The sequence below is a fragment of the Phalaenopsis equestris genome, unplaced genomic scaffold, assembly GCF_001263595.1.
Source record: "Phalaenopsis equestris unplaced genomic scaffold, ASM126359v1 Scaffold000654, whole genome shotgun sequence".
Lineage (NCBI taxonomy): Eukaryota > Viridiplantae > Streptophyta > Magnoliopsida > Asparagales > Orchidaceae > Phalaenopsis > Phalaenopsis equestris.
In genome coordinates, this window is record NW_018165094.1 from 159,530 (window position 1) to 171,988 (window position 12,459).

Below are 12,459 nucleotides of genomic sequence, written 5' to 3' on the forward strand. Positions count from 1 at the left end.
GCTTATGCATTTTCAAAACGCTGAAACCAGCGTTTTCATATTGCACCTGTCTAGGTGCGGTGGCGACTTTCTGGCTCCGGTCTAGCGTTTTCAAAAAAATAAAAATTTGTAATAGATACCGCACATAATTTATCAACATATTATTTTTAATTAATTTATCAGCAGATTATTCAATAAGCTGCAGCTGCCATAAACAAACCCTTATTTAGCATTTTCATCCATTCCGCCTCATTCTCATGTACTTAGATATCCAATATAAAGTTTTATTTTTTAATTTTAATACCAACTAAAATTATTTAAATTTTAATAAAATTTCATATTTTTAAAATACAATATATAAATTTAACACATAAATATTATATTAATATTATTTATTTATTATTTATCCAATTCGAGTCAAATTAAATCTAACATAAATGAACAAACTTTGTTCTTATTAAGTGTTTATAACTCAAAGTTCAAAAAATTTATTCGTACATAACTCTTAAGAAGCGAATGGAACATGAACTACATAACCATCTTATTATTATTATTATTATTATTATTATTATTATTATTCTTGTTGTTGTTGTTGTTATTATTATTATTATTATTATGACAGTGTGTGTGTGTGTCTATATATATATATATATATATACACGCGAAAGAGCGGACTCATTAGTGTTGCCTCTTGCGTAAGTCTCTCGGGTCGAGGGTTCGAATCCTGTGGTGCAGACTCTTCAGATCAACATCAAACACACTAGGATTTTCAACTTTTTAGAAGAATTGATATTTGGTGCCCACTGAAAGTAAGGGGGCTTACATACATATATGTATGGATGCATGCATGCATGTATGTATGTATATATGTATGTAAGCCCCTTTGCTTACCCTTCTGTTATGGACAAATAATCTCACATCGGCTAGGTGTAGGGCCGAAAAATAATATTTAAGTCCTGGGCTGCCCACCTCTCTTAAGGATTTTTTTAGGAGGTGACAAGTAATATCATAGCAGATTACTGTCTGTCAGGTGAGTGAACTCTCCATGATCGAATGAGAGCTTTGGTGGAGCCGATCCATGATGACGTCACGTAATTGGAGAAGAATGTGATGACAAATAATTTCACATCGATTATATTTATGTTCTGTGCTCTCGACTGTTTTTGGGAGTTGACACCTCGCTCTTAAATATACTCTTAAATCTACCACACTGTCCGGAGCTCGCCATGGGGACTGACGCCGCCGCCGCCATTTATCTCTTCACGCCGAGTACTTCTCTCTCAACGCGCTCGTGTCCACTCAGGACAAAATCTGTCGTCCCGCGGCCTTTCTTCTCGTCCACTTCTGCTTCAATTCGGCGGCATGTTATCCAATTCAAAATCTCTAAGCGCTGGCGGTTCACCCCTTGGTCGTGTACGTCGCCTTACCTGGACGCGGAGCCATCGCAGCAGCTCGGCATCCTCATGGAAGTCGATGGGTTAGTACTCATTCCAATAGTTTTTGGGTGATTATTGGGATTCTGGAGCTTTTCCTTCAATGAAATTTGGTGTAATCTGAAATGTCCTGAAGGGTTTTTGGCGGCTATTAGGATTTAGTTAAAGTAGAATTATGTAAATCCTGTAAATCCGGTGTGTGGGCTGAGTCCTTAGAACTATTTGGCATGTTAAGTGGCTGGAGACAATTGAAATTCACGAAATATGGTAGAAGGTCCATAAGAGCTAATATAATCATGATGTTTTTGTTTTGGGTGCTGGCCTCTCTGTCAGTTTCATCTTAATGGAATTCATATCCATTTGTTTGTGCTCCCTTGTCCACTTGTTTTGAAGATGTCGATTTGAATGAGCAGCTGCTGTTATTAAACAGATGATAAACTTACCAAGTTCAGCTTTGATGTTAAATGTTCGATTACTGAAGTTGGGTTAGATTACTGAAGTGGCCAAATTGGTGGATGAGAGTGTCTCCTAAGATACTTAGGAGAGTATAAGAGGGACATTTAGGCCATTTAATTAGTGAGGCTAAGTATATAGGCGTAGTAGTGATTTATAAGGAGGAATCTAAATTTCTATCTATAACATATTATTCCCGCTTATTTTTTATGAACTTTGTCTACAAAAATCCAAATTGGATAAATTTAAATCTGAATTATAGGGAATTGAGTCTACAATGCATTTGAAGGTTGTGATTATGTTTGGAAAAGATTTGATAGTGGATTTGACTCTTGAAAGGGGTAGAGGTTAGTCCTGTCTATAATAAATGAGGTTTCGGGTTTCCATTAGGGTTTTCAATTAGTTGAGTGAAATTCAGGGAATCCACTTGGAAAAGATTATTACTTTTATTATATGGAGTTTTTGGGATTTTTTTTGACTTTTGATATTCTTTTCTAAAGAAATAAATGATTAAAAATAGGGAAAATAGAAATTATAGACTAGGCTTTACACTTTAGGATCTTAATTCTCCAGAATTTTGACTATAATGGTATCAAATAAATTAAGGACATTGTATATTGATAAAATTAAATGATCTAAAAAATTTGGATGCAGTCATCTTAGCGATTCTGAATTTAGTTCAAAATTTCAGTCAGCTTGACTAGCTCTTTAATTTATAAGGCTAATTAATTTAAGTCTTAGATATGTATATGTATGGAATTGATTAATATATGTTAAAATTTTAGCGGTTAGATAGGTAAATATATGAATATCAAAGTTTTATGATCAAACACCTACACTTTAATTTTTCATTTACACCACTAAAATGTTTCATATCACATTGAAAATACTCCCATTTAAAAATTTTAAAACTGTTATTAGGTGGTAGAAATGTAAAATGCAAACTTTAGGTGTTAGATATGCAAATGTAAATGCTGTTTAAAAAAATTGACTGCATACTGTAGTATCCATTTTGTAGTGTATTACAACAACAATTCATCGTTCGCATAACAAAAAGTTTCATAATCATGGATAACTACTTTTAAGTCCAAACTTCAATGAAAATAGTCCATAATTACAGAAACACTTCTCAAGTAACATATAGTATCAGGAGAGCAAAAAAAAGTTTAACACTATTACAATGACAATTAATAAGATAATAATATTATTTTTAACATTTACACGGTGTAGCTCCCGTGCCAGCCTTTCCTCAAGTGAAGCTCGCCATTCTCGTCCATTGTCATCAGGGGAATCCGCCAAAGTGTCTACCCAACGGAAGAAGTTGCACTGTTCTGCGATGTTCCTTGGGCAACTATAGAACTTTTTTTCGCAACTGTGCCACCGACGTGATATCAACAGGGTAGTTTGGAGGCCACAGTGACAGAGCAATCGTCGAGATGTCCCGGACATCCTTGAGCTCATATTTTTCTAATTCATATTTTTCTGATTGCAACAAAAGATATAACAACTTATATTACTTGTTCATCAAATCATAACTTTTCTACTTGTGATAACTTCAAAATATATCTTTATTTTTATTATCCATCTTATTACTATGATAAAGATAAACATTGAAAGTAACACACTTGAGTAACTTGTTAGTCACTATTAGCATTACAATAGGAACTATAAATAAGATATAACAACAGTACTAGTACGAATAATGCATCATTTTGCTAAAAGAAACAATTTAAGTAACCAAAAAAGGACAAAACAATTAATGGGGTTCAGTCAAACTGACCTACATCCACGGGAAATGAATCGAAAATCTTTATTAAGGCAATAAAAGATAAGATACATAGCTTCCAATGAACAATGACTCCTTGCCATAATCAACAGATGAAAGAGCTAAAAAAAAATGTTGGGCCACTTTAATACATATTTTTTCCCTTTTGTAAAAGTAAGGTAATGCTTTTCATGTAGCAAGAATAAATACATTCCTGATGTCTTAACAACATCAAAGACAAACGTAGCTAAACCCCAAAGAAACCACAACCAGAATAAAAAATACCCTATAGCTAAGCAAATGTGAGGAGATCTAACAGGCATGCGAGAAAAGGTGCACGGAGGTATGGATTTTGCTGATCTAACAAGCAACATAACCCCAAATAAACCACATTCCAGATCATATTTACCCAGCAACAGATCTAACAGGCATGCGAGAAAAAAAATTTCTTACCCTTGCTATGAGGAGATCACGAGAACAGGAAGAGAAAGATAAGGAAGAGAAGAGAAAGACGAACAGGAACCGTCACCAGTGCGAGAAGAGGAGGGGAAGGGAAGAAGATCGTGGCTTCTATTTCGCGGGATAGGGCAAAGAGACACGGAGGTAAAAGTTGCGTCAACGAAGCTGGGCCATGGCAATTAACCCATGGGGAAGGGAAGAAGATCGTGGCTTCTATTTCGCGGAATAGGGCAAAGAGACACGGGGGTAAAAGTTGCGTCCACGAAGCTGGGCCATGGCAATTAACCCACTTTCCACTTTTGATCCGAACCGTGGGATGCGGTGGCAGGAGCGCCAAAGCAAACGCCCAAAAAAAAAATGCGGCGTGGCACCGCGATGCATTCCCACCACTCGCCCAAACATAGCCTGAATCTCAACATTGCTTTCACTTCTACGCTGGTCATAAGTTTCCTACCAATTCTTTCTTCCTTAGCTAAAAGTTTGTTTCAATCAATCTTAGCATGACTTATAAGTTTTATTTTAACAAAAGTGTTTTTTGATAGTAATACATACATTGTCAATCAGAGAATTCATCCATTTGGTTAAGCTACTCTAAAATTTTATTGGGGTCATGAACACAGTTATATGTTAGGGCTTCTATCTTAACTTGTTGGGTAGTTTAATGTTAATTAAATCTAAGATATTCATTTCTATGGGGGTTTCTCGCATATCATCTCCAAATAGAATTATCATCTCTAAGGTCTTCCATGAAACCTTCACTTGTGATTTCAGGATTGACTTACGGTGGCATTGCAAGTGGAGTATGAATCATAGTATTTAGGGTTTGGACTTAGGTAGCTAAATCCATAATGAGATTTTCTAACCTAATAATTTTCTTCTTTTGCAAATTAATTCTCTCTACCCTTCGAGATAAATTATTTATTTGATTTAAGCTAGCTGATTTTGGTGCCATGGTTAATATATTTGATATGCAATGCAAAAATAAAAAAAAATCATCCTCAAATAATTTTCTTTAAAAATTAATGTTAATTTTCTGAAATTGAATTGAAATATAATGTGAAAGTTTTCAAATTAATTGTAGCATTAAAAAAAAAAAACACTTAAACTAACAAGGAGCACAAAACAATAAGTGAGTTTTTCAGAGACAAATATAAGACCTAAAGCAATATAATTCAAATTTTTTATTTAGCGATTGCAATTCCAGTTAGGCTTAATGTATGAACTCCCTCTTCCTGAAACTTTCACTCAAATGATTCATAGAATTGCCTACTACATGAGTTCTAGAATTAGTTTTATCAATGAAAATACTTAAAATCAGTGATGAAATTGCTCAAAACCATAATGTAGTGACTGACTTTGTAGAATTCAATTTAGATCACTTACAAATGCATTCTTTAAGCTTCCAAGCTTTATAGTGTCAAACTAGCAACAACTTTCTTATACCACCACCAACCTGGTCTCTGATACCAAAATTGATCCAGATTTGGGTTAGATTACTGAAATGAACCAATTGGTGGACGAGGGCTCTCCTAAGGTTAGAAGAGTGTAAGAGGGGTATTATGGACAATGCTTTTGTTTCTGCTGCAGCTGTAGAAAAGCTGAGTTCAAAAGCTACTGTTGAAAATTTGCTGTTCTTACCGTAGCATTTCAGAAATAGTTGAAGTATGTTTGATAGTGGAATTATAGGGTTTAGGAAATGAGTTAACCATAGATATAAAAAGTTTGACTAAGTTTGGACTATGTTTGACAGTGGAATTGAATTTTGGAAGGGATAGAGGTCAGTTTGGTCCATAATAGATTAGGTTTAGGGTTTTTGTTTACGGTTTTCAAATTGTTGAATAAAATCCAAAGATTTCTCTTGGAAAAGGTTACTATGACTCTAATTTTATGATCCAAAGTTTTTAAAATATTTTCAATGACTTTTGTTATTTTTTTTAAGGAAATAAATGACTAAAACTATAAATAATAGAAATTACAAACAACTAGGGTTTAAACTTTAGGGTTCTCCAGAATTTTGACTACAATAGCCTCAAATAAATTAGAAATTTTATAGATTGATATCAGGCTAAATGTTGTAAAAATTTTTTATGCAATTAAGCTTGAATTGATCAATCTATTGAAAGCGACTTTGAAGTTGGTCTAAAATTTCAGCCACTTGACAACTCTTCAATTAGACTTTAGGATTCAATTTAAGGAAGCAAAATTTTGAATTTTTATTTGTAAATATGAATTCACAAAAGCCAACACAAAATTCAGAAGGAAAATTATAGAAATGTAAAGATCCTTACTCATTAAAGTAAGGATCTTAATGGTTTATACAAACCTTTGTTAAGGCCGACCACCAAGCCTACTTTAATCACGTTGGAATAACTCCAATTTTGCACAAACATCAACTCTTCTTTTTTAATTCAGAAATTAAGAATTTTATACGAAGCATTTTCTTCCCAAAAGACATATCGATCATCAAATCAAAATTATGTACCAAATGAGAGAAGTTAGAACTGTTATAGTGGCTTCTTGACTTGGTCAACACAATGTTCTTTAATTTCCTTTTTTGACATCCTCTTTCAACTTGATTGACTTTGACCTTAACCCAAGCATGGAACATGGCACCTAAGTAAGAATGTTGACTTATGATCTACACTTATTTGAAATAAAATTAAAAAGATACTTAAACATACACATTACAATAAGAAATAAACACAATTATTAGTTAAAAAATAGAAAAATGCCTCCAAATTAGTTTTCATGCTTTCCATTTGGCTTAACTAGCGGTAGTTGGACCTTTTGAATGTGAAGCAATTGTCTTAAATGTCTTGTGGTGGTAGGTCTCATATTGATGCTTGTAGGCCTAGCTTTGGGTCCACCTCTTGTGCTGGTGGGCCCCACCTTGGATTTACCATGATGTGCTATATCAGTTTGTCCATAGCACTGCAGCAAATTTTTTAAATTGGACTTGGGGCAAAGATTTTATTATCACTCTTTTTTTTGATTGAATGATGGTTAGAATATGAACCATGTTGACTCCACTCATGCTATTTGGAGTATTGAATTCCAAGATTGAGACTACAGTCTTGCTTTGTAGTCACATTTTAATTTTCATTTTAAATGAATTTTGCTTACAAAAATCCTTAAACTCCTTATGCAAATCTATTTAAAATATTTTAGTTTGAATTGTGCTTGGATATTTGATACCTCGTTTGCATGTTGCAAACTTTTTTGATTGAATCTCATGGAGGCTTATGATTATGCTTTTGTTTGATAGTTAATTGGTTAAGGATGTAGCTTTGTCAACTCTAGCCTTTGATATGAAGAGAATTGAACTTAAATATTGTGGCTAATAGCGCTGCTATTTAGGCAGTTGAAAGCCATATAATTTTCTTTTAAAAACTGGGTAATTCTGAGTGGTTTGTTGATTCCACACTTGGAATGCGTATAACTGAATCAAAAGTGTTGGACTTTTGTTCTATCCTATAAGTATGGCAGCCCAAAATTTCTCTTAAAACATTCGTTTATTATTTTATAATTCAAAACACCATCAGGATACAAGGCTTGTTGACACCACTCTTATTGGGTGAAGGATCCAGTTTCCACCCATTTTTCATCATTTGAAGAGCTCTACTAGTTCATCATTTCTTACAAATGGGAAAATTAGGAAATTTATGTCTAGATTGGCATGTGAGATGATTAAATAATGCTTAAAATATTAATTTGACCTTTTGCTGGATTATTCCTTTTTTTTGTCTCTTCTCACATCTCTTTCTCTTCCATTTATTTTTCCTGTTATCTTTTTTCTTTTCTTTCTTTTTTTTGTTCAAATAAAAATGTTATAATATTCCTCGGCCCTCTCATGGATGAATACAACATTATGATGAGTTTGAGTTCAGACTGAATTGGCACTTTAAAATGATATACTTCTTTCTTGCAGTTGCATGCTTTCTAGAATAGTGCAATTCAAGTCTAATTTGCGTTTGAGTAGTGCTTGCAGTGTTTTGGATTTGTCTTGATTTCAATTTGGACATCAGCACACTTGTTGAATGTGCATGCGTGTTTTCTTTTGTAGCAGATTGGTGCACCTTTTATTATCACATCAGCACACTGTACAATACTAAAGATACAAACTGCACAATATTAAATTTTGTTCAACACTTGAACACTTAATGCAACTGTAAAAAAAGTTCTTCGATGGTATTAGAATTAATGGTAGATAGGTCGTTATGAAACAACTAAACTTGTTTGCTATGGTGGTGCTTTAACATGATTTGTCCTAGAGTCTCTAAAGATGTTTTAAGTTGTCAAATATTTAATTTACTATTATTTCTTTTCCTTATCTATGAAGTTCAAACTTTCCTCAGCACTGCAACCTACATACCCTATTGTCTTAGATGATAAATTCTACTGTTATTTTATTTTCTAGTAATGATAAGAATTTATTTTACTGGATATAAGATTTCAATCTCCGCGTACTTGAATCAAAATCTAATTTGGTCACAGCAGAATATGTAAAAAGATATCCATTTTAATAGCTGTTCACATTCTATATCATACTTCTCTATCATCTTAGTTCCTTCAGCTTGTCTTATGTCAGCTTGTTAAGATTGTAGATATTTTTTTAATTCTAAGAATAAAAGTTTGCTGTTTTTTTTCTTGGAATAGAATAATGCAGCTTAGTTCTGATAATCATTTTTTTTGTACCTTCAGGGTTCTTGCAGATCTATATCGCCTAGGCAACTGCGAAGCATTCAATGTAGGTGTGAATTCTGCTGTGCAGGCATCAATCCAGAATCAAATCTTTTTTTTGCTAAGAGCTTAGTATAATTTTTCTCTTTTAATTTCTTATGCGATAGTCTTTCTTATTCCCCTGAAACGATAATCATAAATGAAAAATTATATCCCAGGATCTGGTCTAAATTATTCTTTTGTTATTTCAGCATTTCAGAAACTTGGGCTTGATTGTGCAAATTGGACAGAACCAATATATGCAGATTTGAAAAGGTATAGCATTTTACAATTATTTTCTACCAAACTAATTGTGACTTCTCAAAGAAAACACGCTATACCAGCTATTTTCTATCATCATGTCAGAAGTTCTCCATGTTCTGTTTGAATTGGGTCATTTAAAATTTGAAGTTGTACTGAGCTCAGATACGCAAAATCTACATCCACAGGAAGACTGCTGGTGATGAAGAAAGGATGCTGATATTATTTTTTAACAGGGTAAGGATGTTGCTGACATGATCCCAAGTCAAGCATCTTTGGTTAATAAATTGTTCTGATAGAAAGTAAAATTTGAGTTAATATGATCCCCAATGTCTTAATATTTGAAGCGAGGACTTAAGATTGGCAGATTGCATTCATTTTAGGTGATGTTGTTTTTTGAAAAATACCAAATTTTCTTACATTTTGAACCGAATGATAGTTGTCCTTGGAACACATTGGTTTGGAATAAGTATTAGTCTACCGTGCTAAACACATCTTTGGTCCCATGTACTGTGTCCACTCGCTTCTTGGGGTCATGTATTTGGCCGTCCATGTCAGATGTGTGTTCACCTGCATTTTCGTCACTTCTTGAGGAAACCTTTTGGAGGAGGCAATACAATGAATCCCAACCATCTAAAACCATCTTTTAAAGCCATTTATAGGCTGTAAAAGCATCTCCATGCAAATATTTAACCTCCCTGAGTCCCTTAAAAACTAAGACTTTTTGACTTCCTTTTTTCAACTTCCATAACATATTCAAGTCCAATTTATCTTTTAACCTTTTCTAGTTTTTTGTTTTGCAAGGTCATTATAAAGCTACAATTAAAATGAAAGCCATAAACCATTGCTTTAGCATTTCCTTTACAGGCAATTTTTTGCAAAAGTGTCACAAACTGGCTTCATCTTAGGCTCTTATCTTCCTTAAAAACTCCTAAAATATTTGAAATAATGTGTTTTTCTGTAGCTTATTTTGTTCAGAGCAATGAAGCTGAAATAATGTGTTTTTACCGTGTGATGTCTTCAACAGCAATGTCAGCTACCGTGGTCATTAGTGCATAAAACACAATTTTTATTATTATTATGGACTTAATGGATGCATCTTTCATCAGATTTGAATCCTGTCTATTTCATTTGCTTAGTTGCCTTTTGCACATTACTTGTGGGGCTTAGCTATCAGCTTACTAATGAATTTTGCATATAATTTGAAGTGAATTTTTTAATTAAGCGTTACTCTCATTTGAATTAAAGTTAGGGCTTATTTGCTTCATAGTTAGCTTTGTAGCTATGTAATCTAAATAGTATTGTTTTTAGGATGGGCTTAATATTTTTCAAATACAATATTTTTTATTAATGTTACCTCAATTAAAGAATGCAGTGCTGTAAAGATTCTCTGATGATTATTTTGATCCTTTTTGTGCTTTCATTTAACCATCTATATTGAGGTAATCTAGATAGTGTCCATTTTGTACGCTGTCTAGAATTCCTTAAATTGACTTATTGATGTAATTCAGAGTTTGTCAACGTGGGATGAAGCCAAGCATCTTTTAGTATTAATAAAATGGTATATAATTTGAGACTATTTTGGAAAAAAAATTGTAAACTAAATATCTCATGACCTCTGTTATGTCACTTTTTTTAGTCATATGGTGCAAATTTCTTCCGTATTAGATACATTTTCGTTGAGGAATATTTTTGACATTTGTTTATTTCTTTATGCTTGACACATTTTTGAGTTGTAATAAAATAAAATTTATGTCATTCACGAACCTATGTAAGTATTCAAAAGTTTAATATATTTGCTTAGACTATTCCTACATGAATTTGAAAGTATTTGGGAAATTTGTTGATATATTCTTTTTATGTTGTTAAATATTTATCAGTTTTTTCTTACTATTAACATTGCTTCATGGATGGTGGAAGCTTACTTTTATTTGCTTGAATTTTATTTTCTATGTAGATAGAATGAAGTAGTTTGTTTGAAGTTTTGAGAAATATGTTTTTTCTGTTTGACTTCTGCAGATTGGTTGGCCAAGTTCATTGCCCACTCCTGAGAAAGAAGCATTCATGAAGCGTATAATGCGGGAAAAGGTACTTTCTTAACAAATACCTGTTTTTTCTTCTTTTAGTAATTTCGTTCCCCCACCTTTAAACCCTTGAACTATTTGTAAGGGTATGTGTACTGAGAAACCATGGACAGGGAGCGGCTAAACTGTTAATTTAAAAACTGAGCACTTTCTGAATTTTATTTTGTCGAACTATTTAACTAAAATTCAAACAAAGTTAAAAATCCAAAATAAGCCAAGACCCAACTGGCTGTGTGTGTATTTTTTTAATTTAAGGTTGAAGATATGTAATCTAGTATCCTTTCGTCTTGGTTGATTTAAGACGATCTGAATAGTTTTAGAAATTTGGATTGCGATTTACAGCAACACTATTCTGCTCAACATCAGTTTGCACATTGTTAAATGCGACACTTATTAGGTTAAGATTTTTGAATCAACCATGATGTATTTTGTCAAACCTGAGATAAAATCTAAATCAAACTGATTAGCTTATGCAATGTGGATCATACTACGAGGAAATTCATATCTAACTTAGTATCCAGCAATTTTTGCATTTTATTTGAGACATATCCTTTCAAGCCTATGCTAAAAGTTTTTTTTTTTTTGAGTCGGAATTCACCTTGTACTTGAATTCAGAAAATTATGTTCATAGTTTTGTGGTTAGTTTTAAAACTGGCTTCATCAAATTTTCATGGAAGCTTCTTTTGAATTTGTGTGGTGTGAGGGATTGGTTGAATGATGCCATTTCGTACTTTGAACAAAACAATCTGAATTAAATATTCTTTTAGCCCTTTTCCATAGCGCTCAAACTTTCTTATGTTAGAAAGCCATGCCTGTTGAATGGCATTGTGCTTGAGAAGTGTTTCGCCCCTCATATGAATTGTGAGTATATTTTTTCTTGAGTCATTACTAAATTTAGTTTCCTGTCCAAATTTAAGAAATGATCTGTCTAATTTTTTGTATGATGTTATTTTCATTTTTTGTACTTCATTAATTCATTTATTATTATCCTTCTTCTTCTCTTAAAGCTTCTCTTGATAGATAACTTTGAAGTTTTCCATTAAATTCATTTGTTATTGTCGTTTTACGATGGAATCTTAACAAGTGCTTAACCTATTGACAGTGGAAAGCTCTACAAGACTTTGCGATATCAAGTGATTTAGCTTTACGACCTGGAGTTGAAAAGTAGGTTTTTATTATTTGCTATCAACCATGTCAAGTATCTCATGACCTATAAAAGCACTCTGGCAGTTTTTTACTAGCCAATGAATTTAGTGGGTTATGCTTTTCATTGCATTTTCTGCAGATAAAACATTCAGGCATTCCT

At 33.0% G+C, this 12,459-nt stretch overlaps 1 protein-coding gene across 2 annotated transcripts in view; it reads left to right on the forward strand.

Annotated features, from left to right (window-relative positions):
- The first annotated feature begins 1,157 nt into the window (after window positions 1-1,157).
- LOC110030092 overlaps window positions 1,158-12,459 on the forward strand; it is a 50,525-nt gene continuing 39,223 nt past the window's right edge. Inside the window, exons 1-6 of one of the 2 annotated variants that reach the window (XM_020732657.1) lie at window positions 1,158-1,456; window positions 8,791-8,840; window positions 9,021-9,084; window positions 9,258-9,306; window positions 11,089-11,157; window positions 12,256-12,317. In XM_020732657.1, coding sequence (XP_020588316.1) covers window positions 1,206-1,456; window positions 8,791-8,840; window positions 9,021-9,084; window positions 9,258-9,306; window positions 11,089-11,157; window positions 12,256-12,317 — 545 coding nt within the window. In that variant the 5' untranslated portion in view covers window positions 1,158-1,205. The remainder of the gene's footprint in view (window positions 1,457-8,790; window positions 8,841-9,020; window positions 9,085-9,257; window positions 9,307-11,088; window positions 11,158-12,255; window positions 12,318-12,459) is intronic. The other variant, XM_020732658.1, reaches the window with a different exon arrangement.